The sequence below is a fragment of the Podarcis bocagei genome (genome assembly GCF_964188305.1).
Source record: "Podarcis bocagei genome assembly, chromosome: 3".
In the NCBI taxonomy this organism is placed as follows: Eukaryota; Metazoa; Chordata; class Lepidosauria; order Squamata; family Lacertidae; genus Podarcis; species Podarcis bocagei.
In genome coordinates, this window is record NC_138127.1 from 61,045,815 (window position 1) to 61,071,444 (window position 25,630).

Sequence of the window (25,630 nt, forward strand, 5' to 3'; positions counted from 1 at the left end):
CAACCAATTCTCTTGAGACCTCTTAGCATTCCTCTTAACAGTGGCATTGCACACCAATCTGTAGGAGTGTCAATTGCCTCTTCCCTACCCCTCCCGCAAAAGAAAACTCTACAGTAATCCACCATGTTTGAAACTTGTAGGGTGGTCAAATTCAAAAGAGGACAGGGGTCCTACATCCTTTATTAGTTGTGTAGAAGAGGGGATTTGATCAGGTGTACCTTGTATGACAAGGCGGTTAAAGGTGTTGGCATTCTGTCCTCTTGAATCCAGCCACCTTATCAGAGAGGATTTTTTAAATTGTTTCAGTAATAATAATAATGGTAGTAGCAGTAGTAATAAGCTTCTCTTGACGGTATCTTCACTAATTTCTGGTGCTGCATCCCTTAGTGAGGCTAGAATTCCCAACATGTCACACCCACACACCCTGATGTGCTAAGTTTTTGTTAGTTTTTAAACTTGCAGAGAGCTATTTATATGATGGGTTGGTCATTCAAAAATGACACCCCTCCACTATAGCTTGAAATTATAATACCACCTCAGGATTCTAGCACCTCCTTCTTTCTGCTGCATATGTAGACCAGGCCTCATTGTTGTCAGCTATTTAAAATGTACATGTGTAACTGTCGCCTGACAACGCGTCTTGGTTTTCCATTTTGCTTCACTGCTATACCTATCACCTTCGAGCCTTAATTTCCCTTTACGCACAACTAGTGATCTGTCCAATCCAAAGCCAAAGGTGACTGATGCTCTGATTTTAAATTCTTACAATTTAAAATCCCAATAACTGAATTTCTGGAGTATTGACCCAAGGCAGTGGTTCTTTGTGCCAACTTTGTGCCAGTGGTTCTTTGTGGGAGATCCCACAAAGTTTGCATCGGACTACTTCTGTAGGACAAAAAAAGCAAACCTTACACCCTCTCTTTATTTTCCGTGCTTTTTGTAACAGCACTTGCTAGTAGCCTCCTCCGGGTAGCTTATCGCAACCTTGAGATTTCTGTTTGCGTGACCTCACACTAGTGTATAAACTAAAACCTGAAAATTCCTCTTCATCTACATAAGCTCTACTTCAGTCCACTTTCTGTACATCCAATCTCCTGTTCTCTCAATGTACTCTGCAGGAAACATAGATTGCAACAAACCAAATGAAGAGTCTTCTAAGTCTCTGTTCCAAAGACACGTCCATCTGTGTTGCTATGGAAAATAAGAAAATATGGGGGAACACTAAAGGAAATGCTGCTTCTGTGTCCCCATCTCTCTCACACATGGGTGTTTGTGGTAAAACAGTGATGTAGGCAGGTTAAATATGTGCATCTCTAAACACGCAGATGCACACTCCAGAGCTCAGGATAACTTGTGGGTCCCTGTGACATCTTTGGCGATGCATCTCTCCATCACACGGTGTTTACCGTAGCAGCACCTGTCATGCTGCGTCGCTGTGCTGCCATGTTCCGTGTGAATTGACTCTTGAGTAACAAGCAGCTTCCTGACACTGCTAGTTATTCAACTTGGGATTCAAAATGGCAGGAGGCTGAAGAGATTTTAGGAGAAGAAAGCCTCTTGAAGTTCTGGTAACAGTTTGTGAGCGATCTATTTATGGCTACGTTTACAAGTTTTTTGAGTCACTTTAATATTTGTAAAATAAATTCAGAATGGTTTTTTAAATTAGGAAAAACATTTGGTATTTAAAAAGCAACAAAACGCTATGATTGAGCACAAGTTCTACATGCATGAAGGCATTTCTGATTCACATTTTGGCATTTGAAAGGGAATATTTGCAATCTTATAAAAGCTGAATAATGTGAAGTGTGACTTTTTTTAGTTCAGGTCCTCTTCTCTGTGTTGACAACTTCAAGAAGCAGATATTTTCAGTTTAACAGACAAGTAATGTCACTTTCCATATTTTTTTTGGCCCATGAAAGAGAATGCCCTAAGGCCTAGAGAAGCATCTTTTTAAAATCTCTGCTTTCATGCACTGACAATGGATAAATGGATAGGATCTGTGTTATTTTCTTCTTCTGTTCTCTTGTTTTGGAGTCTTTCATCTTATACACTTAGGGTTTACTTCCTCTAAAGTGTTTGTACACAGCCTATTCCCTACAGCGAGGCTAACTCAGAAGATGTTGATAGATTGTACTCAGTGCAACTAGCCAGCAAATGTCTACTGCAGAAATCTTTACTCTCCCTTTCCCTTTACTGTGCTTTGATGGCTAAATCGGATGCTTCTCCCTTTCTTAGATATGTTTTTATTGAAGTTCGTATTCAAAATACTTGGTCACATTTTGTATAAAATTACTTCTTAATTAAAGGCACCTGACATAAACCAGTTTCATTGCCTTTATTGTTTTGATGTCCTTGCCTCTTCCTCCTTGATATGGTTCTGCCATTTTGATATGGGCTTCATCTGCATTATACGTTTACTTTTATTATTTTTTCATAAAAATTATTCACAGCTGATTTTATAAAACAAAAACAAAACCTCAAAGCAGTTCACAAAAAAGAATTTAAAGCAGTATCATACCCCTTGGCTTCCCCCAGAGAATCATGAGAACTGTAGTTTGTTAAGGTTGCTGAGAAAATTAAACATTATTATATTGGTTATTTGTTGCAAATCTTTGCACAAAATTGGCTCTCATGGGGGGTGAAAGCTGGTTTTTACCATGTCAGACAAAAAATTTTAGATCTAGAATTGTTTCTACATCTTGAGCTTAGAGTGCTAAAGACTATTCCAAACTCCCAAAATGAGAATCAAACTTGTGCCCATCTTGTGAAAATTGAGTATCCATCTATCAAACTTGTCTAACCCTTATTATTATAAATCACCCCCTTCTCTTCCTGAAAGGTATTTCATCACTACTTGTTTGGGCCAAGTCTAAGTATAAGGGAGCTCTACATTTGTAGAGGGGTGTGTGTTTCATAATACTGTATTTTTCCATGTATAAGAGGCCCATATATTTTTTTAACCCAAAATTGAGAAATTAAATTGCTTAGCTTTTTTTGGGGGGGGGGAAGGTCACTTCCAGCAACCTGCCCACCACTGCTGATCTCACACATCGACGCAGCCACCTTATCTGCCCACTCATTGCCACCAAAGGCCACCCGCCCACTTGCCGCAGCCGCCAAATGCCTGCCCACCTCACCACAGCTGTCAATTGCCTGCCCAGTTGCCACAGCCAATCGCCAGTAGGCCTTGCCACAGCCACCAATCACCCGCCCAATCGCCGCTGCCAATCTCCTGCTTGCTGCTGCCATTAATTGCACGTCCCCCCTCTGCATTCACTACCCGTGTATAAGACAACACCCAATTTTTGCCAAAAAATTTTTAGCAAAAAAGCAGCATCTTATACACGGAAAAATACAGTAATTCTCCATTTGTATCTTGCTTGTCGTTCATGGAGCCCATAGGAGATTCTCTCATGATCTCCCTTTTGGGTTAGCAGCTGGATCTCTTAGCTGCAGAATGGAATAACATCATCTGCCTCCAAACTACTATCCTGTAGTTCCAACTTTTGAGTCATGGTTGGTAAAATCAAGAGGGTAAGTCTTGTTACTTTATAAGATCATGAGAAAGGAAACATGCTTGTCTTCACTTACTTTTCCTCTTCTCATTCCAAGCCCAGCGCGCTCTTTGAAGCTCAGTCAGAGCAAACAGCAATCCACAGAAAACCTGAATTGACATTTGCTCCGATTGAGCACTAAAGACCGAGATTTTGAAGGGAAAGCTCCAGGGCAAAAATCCCCCACAAAAATGCTCTGACACAGACCTGTGCCTAGAAAGAACAGGGCAAAACGTAAGTTTGGATGAGCCCAAAGCTGTGCAAAGCAATTCAGGTTGAAAGTGTTCGATGACCTCGATTGATTATTTTTTTTTTTTTATAAAATTTTTTATTGCGTTTCTTTCCATAGGTTAACAGATTAGTTTACATAGCAACATGCAAGAAACATTTTTTTTTATATATGAAGAAAAATAAGAAAAAGAAGAAAAAGTTAAATATCTTTCCTTCAACAATTCGCTTTCTTTTGGACCTCCTCACATCCTCTCAACATTGCATTCATTATTCTAGCCAGTTCAGCAATTTGTTATCTTGTTTCACATCTTATTGTACCTTTGAATTTATTATGTTACCAATTTCAGAAGTTTGTAATTTAGTTTTAACACTTTTAATAAACATAATATTTTGTTTCTAATTTGTCTCGTTTTTTCATCATTACTTACTTTATCATTTACTTAGATAAATTGCAGAAGCATAACGTTTCTTAATCGTGCACAATCTTAACATTCAAACAACTTATAGTATTTTTGCAAATAGTCCTTAAATTTTTTCCAGTCCTCCTCCATTGTTTCTTCGCTCAGATCTCGAATTCTGCCAGTCATTTCTGCCAACTCCATGTAGTCCATCAGCTGCGTCTGCCAGTCCTCCAGTGTGGGTAAATCTGGTGTCTTCCAGAACTTTGCAATAAGAATCCTTGCTGCTGTGGTTGCATACATAAACAAGGTTCTGTCCTTCTTTGGCACCTTCCGGTCCACCATGCCCAGGAGAAAGGCCTCTGGTTTCTTGGAAAAGGTATATTTAAATACCTTTTTCAGCTCATTATGTATCATTTCCCAGAAGGCCTTTACTTTCGGGCAGGTCCACCAGAGGTGAAAGAATGTCCCTTCTGCCTCCTTGCATTTCCAACACTTATTATCAGACAGATGATATATTTTAGCCAACTTGACTGGGGTCATGTACCACCGGTATACCATTTTCATAATGTTCTCTTTCAAGGCACTACATGCCGTGAATTTCATACCGGTGTTCCATAACCTTTCCCAGTCCTCAGACATAATATTGTGTCCTACATCCTGTGCCCATTTTATCATAGCAGATTTAACTGTCTCATCCTGTGTATTCCATTTAAGCAGCAAGTCATACATTCTCGAAAGTACCTTAGTCCTTGGTTCTAGTAACTCCGTCTCCAGTTTCGATTTCTCCGTCTGGAAACCCACTTTTTTATCCATTTTAAATACCTCTTGAATTTGAGCGTAATGTAACCAATCTCGCACCTTACTTTTTAATTTGTCCTGGCTTTGGAGCTTCCAATTGTCTCCAACTCTTTCAATTAATTCCCAATATTTTGGCCAGTAGGCCTCCATATTGGGCCTTTTTTTAGAAATCTTGGCTTCCACTGGTGATAACCACCTCGGGGTCTTACTTTCTAATAAGTCCTTATATTTCATCCAGACGGCAAAAATTGATTTTCTGACAATATGGTTTTTAAACAGTTTGTGAACCTTCGCCTTGTCATACCACAAGTATGCATGCCAACCATAAACATTGTCAAACCCTTCCAGATCTAGGACATCGGTATTTTCCAACAGAAACCAGTCCTTCAGCCAGCAGAAGGCTGCAGCTTCGTAGTATAACCTTAAATCCGGCAGGGCAAACCCCCCTCTTTCTTTTGAGTCAGTTAGTATTTTGAATTTTATTCGGGGCTTTTTGCCCTGCCAGACAAACTTAGAGATGTCCTTCTGCCATTTTCCAAAACATTCCATTCTGTCCACGACCTGAAGGGTTTGACGATGACCTCGATTGATTAAAGCTGATTTGGAACTGTTCCCCCAAATACCGGACTTCTGGGATAAGGAAAATGATTCGGAAATGCACTGGGAAAGCGATAACACTTGCTTTGAGATGTCATCTAGCCTCCCCACAGATAAATCGGAATGAATGCTCTTTAAGCAGGCATTGTTGTCTAATCTCCCTGCAAGCAAATCAGAATGGAAACCTAATATGTCTTCTGGAAGCATCCTTGATGGCAAAATCCCTTTAGATCATATGATCCCCCTGAAGGTTCTACACGACATTCTATGACAAGCTTTAATCCACACTAGTTGCACTAGCATACCATGCTCTGTTTGACAGATTGGTCCATCCATCTGAGCTTATAAGAAATAAGAAAAAATAAGGTAAAAAAAAACGTTTATAAGAGAGGCCTGCTGCAATTAGTGGAGTCGGCAAGGCTAACTTTAAAACATGTAGGATTCTCTTCTATTGCCTGGCTAATAATAGAACTGGCTAATTCTTTACTTGAATTATTCTACATAAATACCCATCTATGAATCCGTATCTCTGGAATCTAATGAAAATAACTTCCTTGGTCAAACTGATCAAATCACTCCATAAATTTCCATGATGAAACCCAGACAGTGCACTGCTTACATCAGGAGGAGACACAGAGTTTGTCAGCTTAAATTTGTTGGGACTTTATAGTGCGGTGATTTTAAGGACAGGTTCTCCAAAGCCCTCTGATATGAGTCAGTTGCATTATGAGACTACAAAGCAGTCGGGTTCTATGTAGATAGGGCTGGTAGGGGTTTGAGAAGGGAGATGGGCCAAAAGATGAGATGAGAAGGGGGTTTGAGAAGGGAGATGGTGGGGCAACACTTCTTGAATCACTGGCATCTCCAGTTAAAAGGATCAGTAAGCAACTGATGGAAAATACTTCTGCCCATCAGAATGGACAATACTGGACAAATGTTCTAACCTGGAATATGACATCTTCCTATGGCCCTTTCTAAAGTCTGGTTCATTTCTACTCATCAAGGTTTGTCAAGTCTTTGACAATTCCTGAGAGACACACAGCAGTTTTTGCTTTGTATGCAGAGAAACAAGGCTGTAGCAAGATGAGGCACGAGAAGGTATCAGCCAGGAATGAGGGAGAACTTTGATTCAGTTCACATATAAAGACGAATCTATTTGATTTGCACTTTCTGAAGCAGTATGTGAGCTCAAGAACAGCTGCCCTTCAAAATTTGCACTTAACCAAATTTTGTGGGGCAGTTCTGCAGCCAAACAATGTCTGCCAACGTGCACATATTAGGCAAAAGTGCACTAAATTGAATACATTAGTGAAAACAGCATGCAAAAATGTAGTCCTCCAGATATTAGCGGACTTCCATTGGCCCAAGCCAGCATGGGCAGTGGGTCAACTATGATGGAAGTTGTAATCTAGCAGTGTAAGGAGGACCCTGGGTTCTCCACCCCTAGATGTGTGTCCGTTTGGGTGGTAGCTTTGTTTACAATTTATATCAATTTTGTGTGAGAGTTAATTCAGAAGCGTCTTCACTCTTAAACTGAAAATACCTTGGTCTATATTTCAAGCCTGTGATGAACACCTGGGGGAGGGAGGAAGATTGTTTCCAAAAACATTGCTTTCTCCATTTTTTTTAATTTATTTGCCTTTCTTAAACACAGTACAGTACCACTGGTTGAATTACTCTACTAAAAAAGAGTGCCACACATTTCTACTATCCAATAAGGCTGAAATTACATACTGAAATTAAGTATTAAGGACAACATAATATAGTGGAGAAGAGATTTGAATAATCTCAATGCTTCTGAATAGCCAACTGAGAACAAAACCACTTTTCTTCCAAGCTATTAAATGGATTGTGGTCATAGGATTGAAATAATAGTTTATAGGTCTATTTAATTTCCCCTTTTCTTCCTGCTCAGCAATTTTAAAAAGCTTTTTCCATTTTTGGATCATTTTGTAAATCAAACCAAAACACATTTACAGCAGGGACGCCAAGTGTCAGCCAGATGCGAACTGGAACTTCTTACAAAAGATGGGGCATGGGGGTCAAGAGAATCCAGGAAAGCTGTTTTTAGAATGGGGGGAAAGCCATCTTATTTTACATAATACAATGAAATCCCCTAATACAATGTCAATCTGCTGTTGCTTCCACTTTTAGAAAGACTTGAAAATATGTGTAACTGCCCATCTGGCAACCACTTATCCAAAAAAATAGCTTTGCATGTTATGGAGTGTGTGTGTGTGTGTGAGAGAGAGAGATGTACTTCTGCAATGTCTCTTCTAGCACCAGATATCATAGCCTTCCTCATATGTAGTCATATTTAGCTGTTCCAAGCAAAGGCAGTTTTCTATGGGGCTTAAAGATAATTTCACCCAAGAGAAATCCTGGTCACGACAAATTAATTTAGTTGGGAACCCTTCTTTCTGCAGGTTTGTTTATATTCACTGGCAAAAGTTCAAATAGCAATGCCAAGAAAAATTAAGTTTCCCCAATAAGCCTCAGTAGCAAAAAGGTACTATTAGCATCTGTAATAAAATTGTATAACTGTGCTGATTTTGCATAAGCATGCTGACTTGAATATTTTATTCAGTGACCCTGACATTTGATGAAGTTTATTGTCAGTTTTTTAAAAAATAAAATAAAGAACAACTAACATGACTGTTCACTTGGAGTCAAATGGATATTGACTCCCACTTTACCACTTAAAGAAACAGCAAAGAGATATTGAGAGGTTGCTGGAACATGAGGAAACAACAACAACTACCCAATTTAAATTTAATAACGCTCACTTGCAGTGCTTTCAAAATGTATTAGGCTCCTTTAATGTTTTCAGCCGTGGTACCCAAGATTTGGAAGTCTGCCTGGCTTCGTCACTGTCCATTTTGATTCTCTCCATTTCTTATTTTGCCCACCTTAAATTCAGTTCTCTGCATTTCTGCAGCAATTTATGTTTGTTTGTTTTTAAAAAACAATCCTCACAAAAATTAATCAGCATTCCAGTGCAATTTTTTCCTAATAAACATGTTTGTATGTAGTTTTGATTAATGTGGACATGTCTGCAAGCCATTTCCCCTAATACGATGCTTCTGTATATGTTATTTTCATGCATAGATTCGTTTCTATGCACACTTTCCCCTAAGATATGTATATTCTTTTGTTAGTGGAATTTGCTGCCAAGGAGTGTGGTGGAGTCTGAGTCTCCTTCTTTGGAGGTCTTTAAGCAGAGGCTTGACAACCATATGTCAGGAGTGCTCTGATGGTGTTTCCTGCTTGGCAGGGGGTTGGACTCGATGGCCCTTGTGGTCTCTTCCAACTCTATGATTCTATGATTCTATGATTCTATAAGCATTGTTTGTTTGGAGAACTACGCGGCAACATTATTTTGCTTTAATGTTTTGTGCTAACTGGCTTTCCCCAGATAATAATAGATCCTTGACAGTTGTGTTAGATGAGCACAAACAAAAATAGAACAATAAGGTCTATCGATTACTAGATTCTTCAGAGCTGTTATGAATCCAGCTATAAAAAGCCCATTTAAAAACAAAAACCAAGAAGAAGACAATTCTGTACGCTATTATTACAAAGAATATGCAGACTGATGTTTTTCAGCATAGGGTTGGATCTGGTGAAAGCTATCTCTGTTAGGGTGAAAACAGTTTGCATCTTCCCCAAACGATCCCCTGTGCTCCCTTACAGTGATGTTTTTATTTCTTCCAGATACTGGAAATTTTAAGCACATAAAAGCTTCTTTTCTGAGCCAAGGGAAGCAGAGTTTAAAATGTTTGATCAAAAACAGGTGCAAGCCTGCTTGCCTTAACAAAAGGCTTTCAGTCCACTGTGGATAAACCCTTGGCGGGGGTGAGGTGAGTGGAAGTTCAGTGCAAAAAAGAAAGAAAGAAAAAGGAATGCAATGTTAAATTTTGCATGTCAAAAGAGAGAATCAGTATTTCAGCAGCTAATTTGAGTAGTGCTTGACATTGCTATTTTTAAAAAGTGCTTTAACTTAGGAGGAGCGTGTGTTTTGGAACACATAAATCCTCTTGTTTCCTGCAGACTCAGCCAAGCGCTCACAGCTGAAACACACAACTGTCCTTTTTGCAGCAGCGGGTTGGTTTATGCAGCCCTCATTGTGGCAAATAGATCATCCAACTCATTCCACATGGGCAGCAGAACCGGCAACTTTTCAGAATGGAGCTCCAAGCCTCCCCAGTGTAGCACACATCCACCACGTACAACATTGGGTTATAAGATGTACTGGTGCTGGCCCCAGAACCCTTTGCATTGCGATGGAGCCAGGGGGTTGAGGTTGCACCTCTGAATTTCATCTTGATGTAACCATGCTAGAAGTAGAGCCCAGATTTCCACACTATTTGTGGCATGGAAGATTCACTGTGCAACAACTGGAATCTGGTAGCGGTGCCCATTAAATAGTCACACGAATACCACGTCTGATGCTATGCCAAGTAAATCAGGAATGAAGAATCCGTGACCCCGATCTTATTTGACTCCAGTTTCCATCTGCCACAGCTGTCATGGTCCATGGTCAGGGCTGATAGGTTTTGTAATCCAGATGGAGGGCCATAGGTTCCCCATCCCTGAAGCAAATTGTACATTACAATTTTGCTTCCAAATTAAGTTTGTGCTATGTTCCAAGTCTGGTTTGTTTTTTTCATTTTTTCTGCATAACCTGCTGCCCAATGTTCATTTGTTCTGTACAAGCTTTTGAAATTTGCCCACTAGTACTTTTCATTTATTTTTACCCAAGGATAAGCACACAGTTCTTCCATACAGCAATATCAACATATAGAGGATATTATTCTGACAGGTCACTCTTAATCTGACCTCCTTTCTATTTCAGTTACACTTGTCCTCTAGGAAATGAATCAGATCAGTGTTACGAAATGGAAATTCACTTCTCTCTGGCACCAGGCAATCTGTTTTCAAGCTAAAATGGTCTCAGGCAAGACAGCTATTATCTGTCTGCAATCTGTGTTTCAGAGGTCAGTTAATCAAGGCGTAAAGGCATGGTGAGGTATTCATAACTCTGATATTTCATCCTTTGGACCTGAGCCTCATGAAAGCATGATGGATAATGACGACAAAAATGGTGGGGTTCACATATCCATCTACTGTGAAGCCCCAAATTAAGAGGCAGCTTTTAATGGCAGAGCAGAATGATGGACTTTTGCTTTCCTGTAAACAAAATTAGAAGGAAATCCTTCCATCATACATCTCCCTGTCTTTGTGGAACTGGTAAAAGGAGTCGGTTGAGTGATATAATCAAGATACTGTCAGGGCTAGTGTTACCATCAGGCAGTCTGAAATGGTTGCCTCAGGCGGTGGAATCCTGGAAGGATCCAGGAGTGGTAGATTCTGCTGCTGCGCCTGCTGTTTCTGAAGCCTGCAGCCTTGGTGCCAGTTTTAGAGGCGGCCACAACAGCTATTTCTCCAGTTCCCTCTGGTGTTGAAGTGGCCACTGTCTCCAAAATGGCACTGGTGCTAAGGCCTGGGACTTCTGCTCCAGCTGTGGCCATTCTCTGCTCCCAGCGGCAGCGCTGAGGATGGAGAACAGCAGCAGCTGGATCAGAAGCAACGCAAAGACCAAGCCACAGCTTCTTCAGTGGTCTTCCGTCTTCCAGCTCACTTGATTGGTTCGCCTCTTGCTTTTGGCTCTTCTGATTGGGTCTGTTTTCCCAAGATTCCACCTATTTTGTGTTTGCTGCTGCCAGGAGCAACAAGGAATTACTTTTGTCTTTCCATTGTCTTGCTGCCATGCTGCTCTCCTGCAGCCATTTTGTTCCATTAATGTAAATTTTGCTGTCTGCTGGTTCTCAGCCAGCAGCACATGAGCTCAGTCTCCATATGAGACAAACTCACAATTTCTTCATGTAACTACCAAGTAAAGCCTGCCTTTCAGGGATCATATCGTGAACTGAAATGTGAGTAAACTTTTTGTTACTTTACTCAGAAAGACATTTGTGTCTTTATTCTTTTATTCTTTTGTGCTTCTTTTTTCTTATGCATATTTGAAGAATTTAGGCAAAACAAAATTAGGACACTTAATGGGAGCAGTTCAGCCATGCGGCAAGTTCATTGGAAACTGACATGATCATGTGTCATAAAAAACACAATGATTGCTTGGAGCCAGTCATTCCATTTGATGTGAATTGCACTCGATTTCAAAACATATCCATGCTTACTGTGATACACATACACACCACACACAAGTTTAATACGTATCTATATTTGTTGTTTTCTTTTAAACAGGTACTTTATTACACCCCTTTTATGCCAAAATGGCTTCAAAGCAGTTCTGGTAGTGTTGAGGGCCAATATAAGAAAGGGTAGAAGATGCAGGAATTCTGTGATGTTTTCAACCATGGGAGGAACATTCCAAACTTATTTTGAGAGGCACTTTGAACACTGGCTGAAACCCAGACTGGATGTCTTCAGATGTTCATTGTCAAGTTGATAAACTAACAGGAGAAAGAAAGACCAAACATTACCGTTGAAATATCCAATTTGTCAGAACTCTTGGGCCATAAATCTGATCAGCCTCTTCATATCCTGAATTTGTGACTACCAAAGTATGTATGTCTTGTGGAGGAGGCACTGTGGTCAAACAGGATGATAAAGGAGATCCTAAAGTAACATGTATAAGATGAGAACTTCCCAGAATGGCAGAAATACAAGACCCTCTGGAACAGAGGTGTGGCTCTAAAATCTGGTGGTTATTTTAGCTTAAGGGAAACGGGAGCCCTCCCCATATTCTGTCACTTATTTGGTTTTAAACTATTTAAATGTTGAGGGCCATAGGCTTGGAGAGACATCCTCTGGAGGCCCTTCATTGGGTTTTCATTTGCTTATGCCAGTAGTAAAATGTGCCCATAAAAAAGTGGAAGAAGTGGGGAATCCTGCACTCAAATAGTTACTTTCTATACTTTTTGGGACACGGGTGGCGCTGTGGGTTAAACCACAGAGCCTGGGACTTGCCGATCAGAAGGTCGGTGGTTCAAATCCCCGCAACGGGGTGAGCTCCCGTTGTTTGGCCCCTACTCCTGCCAACCTAGCAGTTCGAAAGCACGTCAAAGTGCAAGTAGATAAATAGGTACTGCTCCAGCGGGAAGGTAAACGGCGTTTCTGTGCGCTGCTCTGGTTCGCCAGAAGCAGCTTAGTCATGCTGGCCACATGACTTGGAAGCTGTACGCCAGCTCCCTCGGCCAATAAGATGAGCACCGCAACCCAGAGTCGGTCACGACTGGACCTAATGGTCAGGGGTCCCTTTATGCACCTTTACACTTTTTACTTAAGGACATATGAGCTTTAGGATCTTGGGTACTTACATCACTTATATTCAGGTTAATGAAGTCTCTGTTTTTCACACTTAGTGCTTGGAACACTCCTGGGAAAAAAATCAACACGTGCTGTTGATCTGATTCATACAAATATGTGGGGACAATGCAAGGTAAATGACCTGAGGCATTTAGTGGTACTCATACTTAAGAGTAAACCCACTAAAATTAATGAATATGACTAAGCTAGATCCTTTAATTTCAATGGGCCTACTCTGCAAAACTTAATTGGATGCAAGCTTTGGGGCCAAGATGCAAATTTGCATAAATTAGCACATGCACATTTTGTATGTATAAATGCCATAACTTTCAGAGGGGAAAAACAACCTCCGGCTGTTAGGGCTTAATATGAGCTATCAAGAGAATTTACTGGGCTCAGTTCACTGTATGTGGATTGGGCCTCCTATCTCCCTACCCCATGACTTATTAGCAAGAGCTGCTCTTTTGTATATATTAAAACAAAAAGAAGTCCTTGGGCAAATTAAGATGACAGGTGGGTGTAGTCTCACTGGCAATGTGTTTTGTAGTGTATTATGTGAGCACAGTTAAATACTAATAACAAGAATCTAAAAACCCCCACCAATGTTAAATATATGAAAGGGGGAAAGGGGCTATAGATCAGAAGCCAAGTAAAAAATATCTGTGGCTGAGACCCCTTGGGCCATCCCCCGAAAACACCTTGCCAATATGATCAGTGTCTTACATAAAAACTCTGTTGCAGTAAATGTCAGAAACATGGTGAATGCTGACATTTACAGGTTAGTTTTAGGAGGCCCAATGAGTAATGACAGAAATATTAACATCACTGTGGCTTCCCCTCACCTCACATTTGTACCAATGACATGATAAAGTGTCAGTTACAGATAGGTAGCCGTGTTGGTCTGCCATACTCAAAATAAAAAAATTCCTTCCAGTAGCACCTTAAAGACCAACTAAGTTAGTTCTTGGTATGAGCTTTCGTGTGCATGCACACTTCTTCAGATACCCAGTAGCACCTTAAAGACCAACTAAGTTAGTTCTTGGTATGAGCTTTCGTGTGCATGCACACTTCTTCAGATACCAGTTCTTGGTATGAGCTTTCGTGTGCATGCACACTTCTTCAGATATCTTCAGAGGTATCTGAAGAAGTGTGCATGCACACGAAAGCTCATACCAAGAACTAACTTAGTTGGTCTTTAAGGTGCTACTGGAAGGAATTTTTTTATTATGATAAAGTGTCGTTTACTAATAAGTGACAGAAATAAAGGTGACATTCAAGCATTTACTGAAAGTACTAAATTGACCTTGAGCTTTACTGGGAAATGTCAGAATTTTCTGTCATTTTCCCTGCAACTCTTCAGATCTTAAGAACGACCGGTCATTGTTGGCATTCATCAAATGTCTCTCGCTTACTGCAGCAGTGGCAAACATGGCTGCTTAGCAGAGCACTTGCCCTTTCAGCTCATTATGGCACTGAGACACAAGATAAACGTGCTTTCAAACTAATAGTGTCGTAATTATGAAGCAGAATAGCAAATCCAATAATTGTAGAACACTTGTAGGAAATGAACTGCTGCAAAACCAAATAATGAACAAAAACTGTGAAAGCAGTTAGGTGTTGGAAACCCACCTATTGTGTCTATCACATGTCAATGGGAATTAAAAAGCTTTCAAAGAGAACAAATAAAGATAAAAGAAGAAGATACTCACGGCTTGCATTTTCCAGGCGAATGAGGCAGTTTAAGAAGTCATCAAATTCAATCTGGTATTGATCATCAGAGTACCTCAGAACCATCAACTGCAGTAGATAATTATTGAGCTGAAACCCTTCAGGAAAGAGAAATTTGAGCTTCTTTAATAACTCACCACAACTGCCACTCTTCCAGCAAGCCGTTTGAAAGCATCCAAGACAAAGTATAGGTCGCAGGATCTATGCATCCTGAGAACTGTGGTTTTAGTTTTTATATAAGCTTCCAGCCCTCGTGATTGTAAAGAATTGATTGGGTGAAACGGGGGGGGGGGATTAACCTAGAGTTCTGAAAATGTAGATTTTAATGCCTTTTATGATTCCCTGTAATTCCATATATAACTAACTGTTACTTTAACCCGTCATCATAATCATTTCTTTTAATCTTTGATCTCAGCCAGCCAGTTCTGGTCAGAATTTCCATTGGAATCCTGATTCTTTAAAGTACATTCTGCAGCCACCTCAATCTTATTGACTTGATTTATTCTGAGCAAGGAACTTGTTCAAAGGAAGTGTACAAAAAATCCTGACTATCCTGTCTTAAGTGAGCCCACAGCCCTATATTCATTTTCCTGGGAGTAAGCCCCACTGAAATAATGGGACTTAACTCTCTTCCCAAGTGCCACTTTGGGCCTGTATGCCTGCTTTTAACAGATGATCTAATAAGGACTCTTTCATATCACATCTAGTGAGGATGATCTTGAAAGGCTGCTGCTCACTCACTGTGTGGGCTCCCTGCCAGCAACACAGTTGCTCCTGCTCTCCAAGCCTCTCCTGCCACCTCTGCCACCTAGGTTCACCTACTGCCAAGGCCAGCCTTTGAGGAAAAAATTGGTACCTGCTGCTTTTAAAGCAAGACGAAGTTCGTAGGAAGACATGGTGCCGGAGTGGTCAGAATCAAAATGAAGGAAAATACCCTGAACAAATGAACAAAAAGAGAAAATTATTTGTAACCCCTCTGAGAAAGGAAGAGTTGATGGGTCACTTAATTGTTTAAAGACATCCAAATGCTCCTTTATATTTGGGCTTCATCAGCCTGAGTGCTCTGACTGGCTATTTAAAAATTAATTTCTTGCTGATTGTATATTGTCCAACTTTTTCAGATCCAAAACTGGGACATGCGGCTTCTGGGACATGCTCCTGGGCACATCACGTAACCTGCACCATGCTCTAGCCTCAAAAAAGCACCTTTTTCAGGGCTGGAGTGTGGCCCGAGATGACATGAGATGACAGCACCCAAAATGGCCACTGAGATTTTGCAGGAAAAATGGGATGACCCTTTTTTCCCGGAGCACTTGGCAGGTCACCAGTGTTTTCTCCTCATCATGAATCAGCACTTTCATCTTACATGTTCCAATAGCAATATATTATGTTCAAGCAATGTCTTTTGCTAAAGATTTATTTTTCTTGGCCTCCTTCTGAGGAACATTTGTTCTGACATTTATTACCTTTAAAAAATCCTTTTTTTTGCTCAAGTTTTTAAAAAATATTGCTAATGTTTCCTGTAAACTTTTTGTGGTTTGGCACAAAAGCAAACAAAGAATGTTTCCTAGAAACAGCTTTTTTATTTTTAAGAGCACTGATTTAATATGAAAGTTTTATGGGTCTTTAAAATTGCTTTGTAGTTACTTCAAAAATGCCTAACCAAACAACTGAGAAAACTATGACTCTATATTAACTTACAATCCACTTCTTCAGTTTGTCCCAGAAAATTTTGAACTCATTAAATTCGAGTTTCCCATTTCCACTGGCCTGATGCAGTCCACATTAAGGAAAACAATACTAGTTGTGTCAAGTACCAAAACCAGCCTACATTTATTACTTTATTAATGCAGTTAAACATTTTGAACTAACAGCCTTGTCCTATCAGCATTAACTGCTGCAGAGCACTTTAGAGACTAAAGTGAAAGCTGGACTATTTGGGACATATAGATTTAAGAAACAGAGCTGGAGCTCCACCTAAACAAGTAGGCCTAGCTGGAAGAAACATGGACTGCACTGAGAAGGCACCTCTTCGAGTTTGGGTGTTAAGCATAAGAGACCTCCGAAGAAGCCGGCTGAAAGGGACTGAGAGAGATTTGAGAGCCTCGGACGTAAGGTCACCAGGCTAAAAAGATGGACTAACTGGACCTTGGTTTGGGATTGAAACCGGGGAGAGAAGGGTGGGGTTTAGAAGTCCAAAGGGGGCCTGATTTTTACTTTTTAGTGTAAAAAATTTATGTTGTTTATTATTATAAGAATGGGGAATCTGTGGTTGGGAACTAGGGACAACCTTAGGAAAGGTATCTTTTCGCTTGTTTTTTTTATCTCTCTCTCTTTTATATATGATTAAGGTATACATTTTGAAAGTTGTTGGATTAACTGAACTATGTATAATAATGATCCAAAAGTTAAACTTATTATAAAGAAGTTTATTAACAAATTATGATTAAGTAAATTAACAAATTATGGTTAAGACATCAAGGATAAAAACTTGTTTGAACAAACAATTGGAGCTGGAATACAAGAAGGGGAGGCGTGGGGAAGTCATGAAAAGAAGTTATTGAAAATGAGATTTAAAAGGTGGAACCTTTTTGTTGTTTTTGTTGTTTTCTTTTGTTTTTCTGTTTTGTTTTTTGTACCTTTTGAAACTTTAATAAAGATTATTAAAAAAATAAATAAATAAAAAACCACTGCCATGTGGTCGTGTGGGCGGGGAGGGGGGTGGGAGTGATTTTTAGGAAGTCATTAGTTTGCATCAGGCGTCCTACTGGGAAGACCCAGTTTTCTGAGTGCATGTTCTGGAAGTTGGGCAATAGGGGCAGTACAGGATTCCTTTTGGTGTACCGACCTCGCCGCTGCACCAAGGATTCCCTGCCCGAGCTGCTTCAGGTTGTGGCGGATGTTCTCCTGGAGACACCTAGTTTGGTTGTCCTAGGGGATTTTAACATCCATGCCGGCACGACCTTACAAGGGGCCGCTCGGGACTTCGTGGAAAGCATGGCCTCCATGGGGCTGTCCCTGAATAAGTTGGGCCCAACTCATAGTCATGGACATGCCTTAGACCTGGTATTCACCTCTAGTGACGTGGGTGATCTGACACTAAGTAAAAGTGAAACCAAAGAAGTGCCATGGTCAGATCACTTCCTGGTGCAACTGGACTTCTCCGCGACCCTTCACCTCTGCAGGGAGGTGGGACCAATTCGGATGGTCCGCCCCCGCCACTTAATGGATCCAAATGGTTTCCAGAGAGTGGTGGGGATGCTTTATCCCATGTTGATGGCCTTTCAGCTGATTCCCTGGTGGCCCGCTGGAATGTGGAGTTAACCAGGGCTATCGACTGTCTGGCTCCGAAGCGTCCTCTCTGATTGCGTGGAGCCCGGACAGCCCCGTGGTTTTCTTCGGAGCTGAGGGCGATGAAACAATCGCTGAGACGGCTAGAGCGTCGGTGGCAGAAAACTCACTCCGAATCTGACCGGACACAGGTTAGAGCTCAACGTCGAGCCTACCAAGTGGCGACAGCGACGGTGAAGAAGACTTTCTTCACCGCCTCTATTGCATCTGCAGAAAATAGTAGCAGGAGACCCTTTCAGGTGGTCTGCAATTTAACGGAACCACCTTTACCACCGGGGCCTTGTAAAGACCCCAAGATCTCCTGCAACGATTTTGCAAAGTTTTTTGCAGATAAAATCACTCATATTCGGAAGGAGCTAGACACCACCGTGGGAGCAGGGCTGGGGCGGGAGAGTGCTAGAGCCCTGTCTGGTCAAGTTGCATGGAATCAATTTCAATCCGTTACCCCCGAGGATGTGGACAGGCTGCTTGGACGCGTGAAACCAACCACCTGTCTCCTTGATCCTTGCCTATCCTGGCTAATAAAAGCAAGCCGGGAAGGGCTGGGCGATGGGCTCTGCGGGGTGGTGAATGCTTCCCTCTGTGAGGGAACATTCCCAGATCCGCTGAAAGAGGCGGTCATTAAACCGCTTCTTAAAAAACCATCTTTAGACCCGGCCAGTATGGCCAACTATCGCCCAGTCTCAAATCTTCCATTCTTGGGCAAGGTGATTGAGTGTGTGGTTGCTGAACAACTCCAGGCACGCCTGGAGGATGCGGACCATTTGGATCCCTTCCAATTGGGGTTCAGGCCTCATCATGGGACTGAAACTGCCTTGGTCGCACTGGTTGATGATCTCCGGCGAGCTAGGGACAAAGGTGAGAGTTGTTTCCTAGTTCTGCTGGATCTCTCAGTGGCCTTTGATACAATCGACCATAACATCCTTCTGGACCGTCTAGAGGGGTTGGGAGCTGGGGGCACTGTTATACAGTGGTTTCGCTCCTTCCTCCTGGGCCGTGTTCAGAAAGTGGTGGTGGGGGATGATTGTTCAGACCCTTGGGCCCTCACTTGTGGGGTGCCTCAGGGTTCTGTCCTCTCCCCCATGCTTTTTAACATCTTTATGAAGCCGCTGGGAGAGATCATCAGGGGGTTTGGACTGGGTGTCCATCAATATGCACATGATACCCAGCTCTACCTCTCTTTCAAATCAGAACCAGTGAAGGCAGTGAAGGTCCTGTGTGAGTGCCTGGAGGCGGATGGAGGATGGATGGCGGCTAATGGATTGAAATTGAATCCTGACAAGACAGAAGTACTGTTTTTGGGGGACAGGGGGCGGGCTGGTGTGGAGGACTCCCTGGTCCTGAATAGGGTAACTGTGCCCCTGAAGGACCAGGTGCGTAGCCTGGGAGTCATTTTGGACTCACAGCTGTCCATGGAGGCGCAGGTCAATTCTGTATCCAGGGCAGCTGTCTACCAACTCCACCTGGTATGCAGGCTGAGACCCTACCTGCCCGTGGACTGTCTCGCCAGAGTGGTGCATGCTCTAGTTATCTCCTGCTTGTACTACTGCAATGCGCTCTACGTGGGGCTACCTTTGAAGGTGACTCGGAAACTACAGCTAATCCAGAATGCGGCAGCTAGACTGGTGACTGGGGGCGGCCGCCAAGACCACATAACACCGGTCTTGAAAGACCTACATTGGCTCCCAGTACGTTTCCGAGCACAATTCTGGTGTTGACCTTTAAAGCCCTAAACGGCCCCGGCCCAATAATAATAATAATAATAATAATAATAATAATAATTTATTTGTACCACACCCATCTGGCTGGGTTTCCCCAGCCACTCTGGGCAGCTTCCACAAAGACCAAAAATACACTAATATGTCATACATTAAAAACTTCCCTGAACAGGGCTGCCTTAAGATGTCTTCTGAATGTCAGGTAGTTGTTTATCTCTTTGACATCTGATGGGAGGGCGCTCCACAGGGTGGGTGCCACTACCAAGAAGGCCCTCTGCCTGGTTCCCTGTAGCTTTGCTTTTTGCAACGAGGGAACCACCAGAAGGCCCTCAGCGCTGGACCTCAGCGTCCGGGCAGAATAATGGGGGTGGAGACGCTCCTTCAGGTAGTGGTGTGCTTTGAATAGTAGAGTAAGGTGCCCAGTGGCCTACAAGACTGGAGGATTTTCCATTGCTCTCAGAGGGAATTTCACAGAAAAATACAACTGCCTACAGTGTTTATGTTATGTATTCAGTGGTCTGTGTTTACCTGAGCTTGAGTCTGGACTAAGGATTCTGAGCCTCTTTGTTCTGATTCGATACATGATATCCAATCACAGAGCATTTCAGGATTTGGGCTTCTGCCATTGGCCCTTGAACTCTGCGTCGTGATTCGCAGCTTGGAAGTTTAGACAGCCAATCACTTTGGGAGTGGGAGTGGCCCAGGCCTTCAGGAATGTATATAAGCAGTTGCTTTGCCCCTGTTTCCCAGTTATGTAGTTCAACAAATGTTCTTCCTGTTGTTGCTGTGTCTTGCCTCATGGGAACCCACCTACACTTCAGTTTACTTCGGAGGACTGGGCTTTTTGGGTCTATTCATCCATCCTCCTCATCAATCATGCCACTCTTAGCATCAACTGCTTTCAAGGCAAGCAGTTACCCTGGGTTGCCAATATCTGTTTTAAAAAATAAGCTAAAAAGCAGGGAAGGCATACTTGTCTATCTAAAAGGGGCCATACATGCTGATGATAAATACACATGTACTAATAAAATTACTTTGCAGGTCACAATGGATGCAGAGAGATTCAAATTAAGCCTCAGACAAACAGAGGCTTTGTGGGAAGGGAGCCAATGCAGGAACGTGCTTGTGGAGCAGAACCTTCATCCCCAGCGGGGGAGACAAAGGTCGACCATGTCTACACAGTGGGCAAGATGGATAAAGGTGGCAGCCAAGGCAATTAACGGAGGCTGCAAGCTTTACACAGGCTACTGGTAGTTTAAAAACTGAATGGAGCCAGAGGCTGGCATTTTTTCTCCCCCAGAGCATTTCCCTGCTTCAAAGGAAATGTCAGAGAGCAGGTGACCTGGCTGGCTGCATTCCTGCTGCTCAATGCCCAACTGGGGGAGAACATTACTTAGGCCGGTGTGTCATGATTAAAGAGAACAAAAGGCAAGTCAAGCCAGCCCAGTCATCGCTGGCACCACCTGCTTGTTCAACACACTGGGTCGTGCAGAGCTTGCAATTGAACCATGCAGCACAAAGGAACAGGCTTGCCCTTAGAGAATACTGTAGTGCCGGGAGACTGGGATAAGAAAGGGATTCCTCTAGACCTGCTCTACAGGCACAACTCGCTTCATTGAACTGTGCAGACATGCTCCTTAGGAGGATGAGGGTGCAGCTGCAGGCAGACTGGCCGCTTCCTTTTCTGGCCACAAGAGTGGAGGGAGCCTGGCTTAATAGATTACAATATAGTGTAAACATAACTTTTATATGCACTGGGAAACATTTAAAAATAAATAAATATGTGGCCCGCTTTATTGTGATATTCACTTTATTGCAGTGGTCTGGTAAGCCTGCATGCATTTCTGAAGCCTGACATCTAGAATTTGAGGTAGCAGCATGTAACCCATGGAGTAAGGTAAAGGTAAAGGGATCCCTGACCATTAGGTCCAGTCGTGGCCGACTTTGGGGTTGCGGCGCTCATCTCGCTTTACTGGCCGAGGGAGCCGGCGTACAGCTTCCAGGTCATGTGGCTAGCATGACTAAGCCACTTCTGGCGAACCAGAGCAGCGCACGGAAACGCCGTTTACCTTCCCGCTGGAGTGGTACCTATTCACCTACTTGCACTTTGATGTGCTTTCAAACTGCTAGGTTGGCAGGAGCTGGGACCGAGTAATGGGAGCTCACGCCGTCACAGGGATTCGAACCGCCGACCTTCTGATCGGCAAGTCCTAGGCTTTGTGGTTTAACCCACAGCGCCACCCGCGTCCCAACCCATGGTCCACCTAAAATATAATGCACAAAAAGAGGGGCGGGAAACAAATTGTGCACACAAAAAATCCAGAATCTGTACTAGGAAAAGCTGAATTCTTTCAATCCAATTATGCAGAATAAACACATTTGCATTTAATTGCTTAATGACATAATATACCTTGCTTCAGTTAATTATGAGGAGGGGAAAAGAGCTATATAGTGTCTGAACCCCCACCCCCCCGTTCACAGGCAGAAAGCATGCTTCCTCATGCTGTCTGAAATTTTGTTAGGCATCCATTGGCAGTCTGGTTTACAAATAAAAAACCCTAAGGCAGGCTTCCTCAAACTCAGCCCTCCAGATGTTTTTGGCCTGCAACTCCCATGATCCCTAGCTAGCAGGACCAGTGGTCAGGGATGATGGGAACTGTAGTCTCAAAGCATCTGGAGGGCCGAGTTTGTGGAAGCCTGCCCTAAGGAGTGAGAACAGGAGAGGCCTTGAAGGTGATCAACAACTGATATCACCACTAAGCAGCCACACTTGGCCACACTCTTCCCCACACTGATGATCCATAGGATTCAATTCTACATTAGCATCTCCAAATTTTATGCTGAACTGCCTTTTGGGGGGGCTTTGCTCTGGTGAGGCGCACATGGGCCATCCTACCTAAAGGAGATCAGCTGTGGATTAGATGAGGACACAGATGGGATGGGGAAAGAGTGGTGATTGTTCCCCTGTTTAGTTTTGAGTTTGTTGTTTTGAGCCTGCTACTCACGAAGGCTCATGTGGGAATAGCAGATTTCTGAGGTAACCTGCTACTGAGGTAACTTACTGCTACAAAGGTCCCATCTCCTGTGGCAGAAATATGGGGCAATTACACTCACCAGTTTATTACCTGGAGATTTGTAGTGCACTTTTAATTTCCCTGATACAGAAAGAAATGAGGTGCGTTATGGCTTCTCCTGCTATTTTTCTCCTCAGTCCTGTGGCCTACCTTCCTCCCACTTTGGAAGACATCCTGTTTATTACCACATGATCAGATGGTGGAGGCAAAGAGAACAGGGCGGGGAAGCAAGAAGCCCGTGAAGCCACACCTGCCTTTTCTGAAGGGTTTCAACCTGACAGTCAAGCAATAGAAATGTCGTCATAAATCTTAGCCTGCAGAATGTTTACCTTTCTGCCTAATTTTCTGCACCCTTGGGGTATAATCCATTTTTCCCTTGCCGTAATACAATAAAATAATAACAGTAATATACATTGGCCCTAAATCTTAAAGGAGAGAATTATTCCAACTGTGCGATCGAATATCTCCACAAAGTGCATTCCTAAAAGCTTATTCTCTATTCTAAAGAAGGAAAAGAGAGTTTCTGTTATACTTTCTCGAATCAAGTCATGAAATTCTACAAGGGGGACTCTGCTAAAACAGCGCCCCACCTCATGCATTTGTGATGTTTGTTTATCCCTGTTAAACAGCAAATCAAAGTTTGTTGACTTTTTCTTTCTATGGGAAGGAAGAATAACAGGATGTAGGTTACAAGTTATTTATCCACTGAATGGAGCTTAGATTTCCCCATGGGAGGTGTGGAATGTGAAATATATTTGTTTTGATTCGAAATACATGTTTGCTGTCAGAAGGTACAGTATAGACGCAGGCATTTCCGTGTTATACACCACGCTGGGAATAAGTCATGCACATGTGCTATACATTCTGAGAAGGAGAAAACATAAACATGTTTCCAAATATACTCTGGCTTAACTTGCATGGTTATCTCTGTCTATTTTTATCAATTTATTATTATTATTTTATTCCACTTGCCTTCAAGGAGCCCAAGATGTGACACACCATTATCATCTCCTGTTTTATCCTCTCTACAACTCTTTGAAGTAGATTAGGCTGAGAGGTGGTGGTTGCTTCAAGATTACCCAGTGAGCTCCAGGGCAGGCTGACTGGGGATTTGAACACTGCAAAGGCAGGCTAGTATGAAGGTCTGAGATTTTAGGGCTTTAAAAGGGCAAAATCAACACTTTAAAATTGGGCTGAGAAATAGTCTGGTAATTGGTTCAGTTGCCAAAGCTCAGGTCAAATCCACTAGTCTCACTTGATAGTTTTGTGGATGTTTTCCAGACCAACTGAAATTTGGGGGTCGTTTTTAAAGGCAGTCCTCTGGGCTACATGATAAGTTATTTGGTAATAGCAGCCAAGATACCTCCATCCAGGTAAGGTTGCAGCTGACATGTCAGTTAAAACAGAAAAAAAATATGATTTGAGATGGTGCTGGATCAATAAGCACTCCCATACTGAAAACCTGAGCTTAGGCGGAGTGTAACCTCATCTTCAATGAACTTCAACTTCATCCATCCAGATGCATGAACCATCAATCACAACAAGACCTCCATCTTTTCTGAATTGAGTCTCAATTTGACCCAGTCTATTACTGTGCCCAAACACATGTTTATTTCATTTATTTATTTCCCAAAATCTTATACCACTTGGCTGTAAAAAACCATCAGAGCATAAAACTATTATCAGTAAAAACAGAAGAGTAAAAAGCAGCTATTGAAAACATTAAAAATAATTAAAATCAACAATAAGCTGAAAACCAGATTAAAACACGTGTCAGCATGCCACATGTCTGTATAGGCTTGTCTGAATAAAAATATTTCTAGCAATTGCCCAAAAGGTGCCTGATGTCAGGGATTTTCAAGCTTAGCTGCTGCCACACTACAATATTGATTTCTTACAATGTTGGGCCATTATATCTATATTTAGAACCTTGAGGGAGAGAAACTTGTCTTTTGTAAATAGAAGTTTAGCTGTCTCATTTTGCACAAGATTCTACACAATGGGAGAGGGACTGACAGAAAGAGAAATCGCACTCACCCCAGGCCTCTTCCACACAAAGGGGACGGGAGGCTTCTCACTGTAGAAAAGGGAAGCGTCATTGGCTGGGAAGTCACAATCCTCAAAGAGTGTCCCCCTCTGCTGGCATTCAAGCTTCAGCTCCTTGTAGGTCTGGCCAGTGGAGTGAGTGGCAGAAGCGCTTTGGGGGACGGGGGGAGCCCGTGGACCCGAGTTCCGGAAAGTGTAAGGCATTGTTCTTAATCCACCTGTAACAGGTATAACTGAGGTAGAGGGGCTGAAGAGTTGAGAGGACAGCTTCTGGAAAATGCCAGCCCTGCAAAACAACAACAAGGAGTGATTATAGGATCCAATTGCACCTTGTGGCACGCAAGAAGATCCAGACCTTTAGGGAAGTGGGCGAAAGAAAGAGAAAACCTTCTTCTGTGCAAGCAGCCCCTCCTTTTTTGCACCTGTTTGAATGGCAGGTTGACAGTCACATTCACCAGAAACAATAAAAGAAAGGAACACCCTGAGAGCAAACAGAAAAGGGAACTTGTTTGGCTTCTTCAGGTGTTCCGGTTTGCTGGATCCTTTCCCTCAGGTATGTTAACTCAGAAACCGCAAAGGGTGGCACAGAGATAACTCTTGTGTTTGGCCATGTATCATGAATCTGCTACACCCAAAAGGAAAAGTCAGGGCAGTTTCTCCATGTTTGAGTGATAAGGGGAGGGTGTGGAGGCACTGCCTTCGCTGACTCAGAGAAATGTTAATTGGCACGAAAATCTATCTGCCTATAATTTCACAGCTCCCTATGATAGAGTGAACCAGATTATTATAGATTAAACCAGGGG

At 42.4% G+C, this 25,630-nt stretch overlaps 1 protein-coding gene across 1 annotated transcript; it reads right to left on the reverse strand.

Annotated features, from left to right (window-relative positions):
* Positions 1–11,641: 11,641 nt before the first annotated feature.
* On the reverse strand, positions 11,642–25,323 carry LOC308583310 (calpain-9-like). Its single transcript, XM_081187122.1, has 6 exons — positions 24,819–25,323; positions 16,340–16,408; positions 15,495–15,573; positions 14,620–14,736; positions 12,922–12,980; positions 11,642–12,054 (listed from the first exon to the last, which is right to left on the reverse strand). The coding sequence occupies exons 1-6, from the start codon at positions 25,029–25,031 to the stop codon at positions 12,028–12,030; spliced, it is 564 nt and encodes a 187-aa protein (XP_081043248.1). The 5' UTR covers positions 25,032–25,323; the 3' UTR covers positions 11,642–12,027.
* Positions 25,324–25,630: the final 307 nt, after the last annotated feature.

Excerpts from the sequence above, each read along its gene's own strand:
- LOC308583310 (XM_081187122.1), bottom strand. The coding sequence starts at position 25,031 with ATGCCTTACACTTTCCGGAACTCGGGTCCACGGGCTCCCCCCGTCCCC. Across the intron at positions 16,409-24,818 it reads TTGTGTGGAAGAGGCCTGGG|GCCAGTGGAAATGGGAAACT; the intron begins GTGAGTGCGATT and ends GGACTGCATCAG. Across the intron at positions 14,737-15,494 it reads TCTTGCTTTAAAAGCAGCAG|GGTTTCAGCTCAATAATTAT; the intron begins GTACCAATTTTT and ends TCTTTCCTGAAG.